The sequence below is a fragment of the Galeopterus variegatus genome, unplaced genomic scaffold, assembly GCF_000696425.1.
Source record: "Galeopterus variegatus unplaced genomic scaffold, G_variegatus-3.0.2 Scaffold4577, whole genome shotgun sequence".
In the NCBI taxonomy this organism is placed as follows: Eukaryota; Metazoa; Chordata; class Mammalia; order Dermoptera; family Cynocephalidae; genus Galeopterus; species Galeopterus variegatus.
The window spans coordinates 9,527-12,608 of NW_007730688.1; the positions used below are offsets into that span (position 1 = coordinate 9,527).

General features: G+C 58.1%; 1 protein-coding gene across 1 annotated transcript in view; it reads right to left on the reverse strand.

The window, feature by feature from the left end:
- The window catches only part of F2 (coagulation factor II (thrombin)), a gene marked incomplete at its 3' end in the record, with an annotated part of 11,336 nt that overhangs the window by 3,757 nt on the left and 4,497 nt on the right, over window positions 1-3,082 (reverse strand). The window contains exons 5-9 of the mRNA XM_008587884.1: window positions 2,988-3,082; window positions 2,753-2,889; window positions 977-1,324; window positions 522-650; window positions 318-444 (exon numbers count right to left, since the gene is read on the reverse strand). The exon at window positions 2,988-3,082 is cut by the window's right edge and continues 6 nt beyond it. Of these exons, the coding sequence (XP_008586106.1) occupies window positions 318-444; window positions 522-650; window positions 977-1,324; window positions 2,753-2,889; window positions 2,988-3,082 (836 nt within the window). The remainder of the gene's footprint in view (window positions 1-317; window positions 445-521; window positions 651-976; window positions 1,325-2,752; window positions 2,890-2,987) is intronic.

Sequence of the window (3,082 nt, forward strand, 5' to 3'; positions counted from 1 at the left end):
CCCCCCCAGCTTCCTCCAGTCCAGAGTTCCCACATCTTAGCTCGGCTCTGGAACCAGAAGAACTGGATGCAAGTCCCGACTGCAACCCATTAGCAACATGCCCGAGGCGAGTCACTTAAGCTCTCTGAGCCTCAGCTTCACCATCTGCTTAGGAGAAGTAATAGACCCCGCATCGCATGTGGTTGCTGGAGGATTCGAGGAGACCATGGACGCTCAGCTACTGTTATGTGCAAAGCCGGGGTCTGTGAGGGCGGCGAGGTCTTCCAAGCACAGGGGGTGGGGCGGGGTGGAGGGCAGCGCAGGGCTCCAGGACGCACCAGGGCGCGATGCCAATCTCTGCATCCCAGCCCTCCACGATGCGCCCGTCGATGTAGGATTCGAAAAGCTCGTTTTCCGTTTTGTCCTCCTGCGACTTCTTCTCGAACAGAGGCCGCAGCCCACAGTCTGCGGAGCAAGCCGGACCGTAAGGGGACCATCCCGGCCAAGCAGCACCGCGGCCTCGCGGATGCCGGCCGCCTCACCTGCCTCCCCAGAGCCGAAGGTCTTCTCGTTGAAGAAGGTCTGGAACTCCTTGGCGGCGGTGCGCCCTCCGATGGCTGCATCCGGCTCCTCGCCCAGCCCGTCTCCTGCCTCCTCGTCCAAGGCCTCCTCTGTAGGGACCCGGGCAGCGGATGGGGCTGGGCCGGGCCATTCCTCACCGACCCCCTAGACCTTCCCAAGCCCCCTGCTGGCCTTGTAGGCCATTTGGTGCAGAGGTTAAGAGCGCTCGCGCTCCTGGGTTACTAGGTAACAACCTCCCCAGGCCTCAGTGTGCTCGTCTGTAAAATGGGGACAGGACTTAGGCCGGCCCGGTTGCTGGAAGGCTGTAATGAACGCGCTGCCGTGCGCACGTGCTTTCAGATAAGCGGAGGTGACTGTGCTTATTCCCTCCAGGCTTCGTTCCCTGCGTCTCAGGCCCCCTGCCGTGCCCGCTCACCGCAATAGTTGAGGTCGCAGTACTCAAAGTCGCCAGGCTGCCCCGCCACGTAGCACCAGGCGCCCTCCTCATCCCCGTCTGGGTTGCGGCAGAAGTTCTCCACCAGCCGTACCTCTGGGTTGAAGTCCTGGTCCTTGCTCAGGGACTTGGCCTGTGCGCTGGCCCAGGCCAGGCAGGGGGACCCTTGTGTGGTCACCGCCAGGCGCCCCTGGTACTGCCGGCCCCGCTCGGGGATGCACTCCTCCGATGCAGGTGACTTGTTCACCCCGCACGGCTCCGATGAAGGTGAAGTGTTCACCTTGCAGCCTCCAGAGCGTGGGGTCATCTCCACAGTGACGCGCTGCTGGCCTAGTAGGTGGGGAGGCAAGGGATAGAGTGCGTGGGACCAGGCACGGAGCCGGACAGACGAGGACTTGAATCTGCCTGGCCCGCTTTCCACCTGTAAGAACTCGCCTCTCTGAGCGTCAGCTTGCCTGCCGTCAGAGGGGTTGCTCATGCCCTTCTTGCAGAGTTGTTGAGAGGATTAAACAAAATATACAGCACAAGTGACTGGCACGTAATAAGCCAGAGGTGGTAACCGGGTTTGGCCTCCTGGGCTATTGGTAGTGACTGCCAGAAGTTTTTTAAGGATTCTAAGTTTTTATAGGGGCACAGCAGGAAGGATTGCTGGGGTCAACTACCAACGTCTACTTGGGTGGCAGGTCAGTTTCAGCATGCCTGCAAGGTGTTTATCACCAGTATGTGGAGGTGGGGGTGGGGCGTATAAAATGTAGCTGTTTTTGTTATGAGGATTGATAACTTGCTATAAGACCAATCCCAGGGTGGAGCAGTGGCTCCACCAGCGATGCACAAAGAACAAAAAACACGTAGGTTTGGTGAACTGAATAACTGGCAAGGATTCTTTACCCCTGCCTGTATCCACATCCTTTGCCCTGTGATTTTACAGGCAGAGGTGTATTTCACTTCTTGACTTTGGCCTTGATCATGTGACCTGCTCTAGACAAGGAAACATGGACGAGACTATGCCAGTTCCGAGCCTAGGCTGTAAGGCAAATGGTGTGTTTCCGCCCATTGTTTTGTGCTCCTGCCATCACCGTGAGAAGAACTTCCCCAGGTAATTGCTGCCTTTTGAGCCTCGGCCCCAGCATGGATACAGGGGAGCAGCTCTGGACCCAGTCCCCAGTGAGGAACCAAGCTCGGGTGGACTCACCTGAAGCTGAGCCACGGGCCAAGCCCCACCTACATCAGACCCCACAAGCCCATCAATGGGTGCAGCTGAGATCAGCAAAGCTGCCCAGCAGACCCTCGGTCACATAAGAAACAAATGCTTATTGTGGCATGCCCCTGAGATGTTGTGGTTGGTCGTTTTGCAGCATCATTGTGGCTACAGCTGACTAACACACCATGGGAAATAACAATGACAGAATCATGCGGGGCTGAACTGAATGAGGCAAGCTCTGTGGTGTTCAGAATAGGGCATGTGGGCCGAAATGGCTAGGAGGGCTGCCTGGAGGACCTTGAGCAGGAAGGACAGCTTGTTTGGAATGGGCCACAGCCTGGATCATAAAGGAAGTCAACACTGGAGAGGGAGAGGTGGGAGGAGGCTGGAAGCCAACTCCCCCAGGTCTCCCACCTTCACTGACCAACGGGCACAAGTGTGTTTTGAATGGCTAACCCCCCTCTGATGGCAGCCAGGATCTTGTCCCCATCTCAGGCTGCCAGGCCCCATGGAGATCCCGGGCCTCGGCCATGAGCCACTTGATCACCCCAGCTCACCACAGACAGGGATGCTGCATTCCTCCCTCCGCACAGTGGGGTCTGTAGTGTAGCACCAGGGCCCCGTCGTGCTGCTGTCGGGGTTGCGGCAGAAATTCTCCCGCAGGTCAGTCCCAGGATGGGTGGTGGAGTTGATTCTGGAATAGGAAGTTGCTCAGCAGGAGGCTGTGCCTACCCAGTGTGTCCTCGCTCCCTATTCTCAGCCCACTGGTGGACAGGCCTGCCTGTCACTCACTCAGGCTTATGTGGGTAGCGACTCCTCCATAGTTGGCACTCGATGCCCGACCGGGTGAAGTTCACATTCCCTCGGTAGTTCATACCCAGACCCTC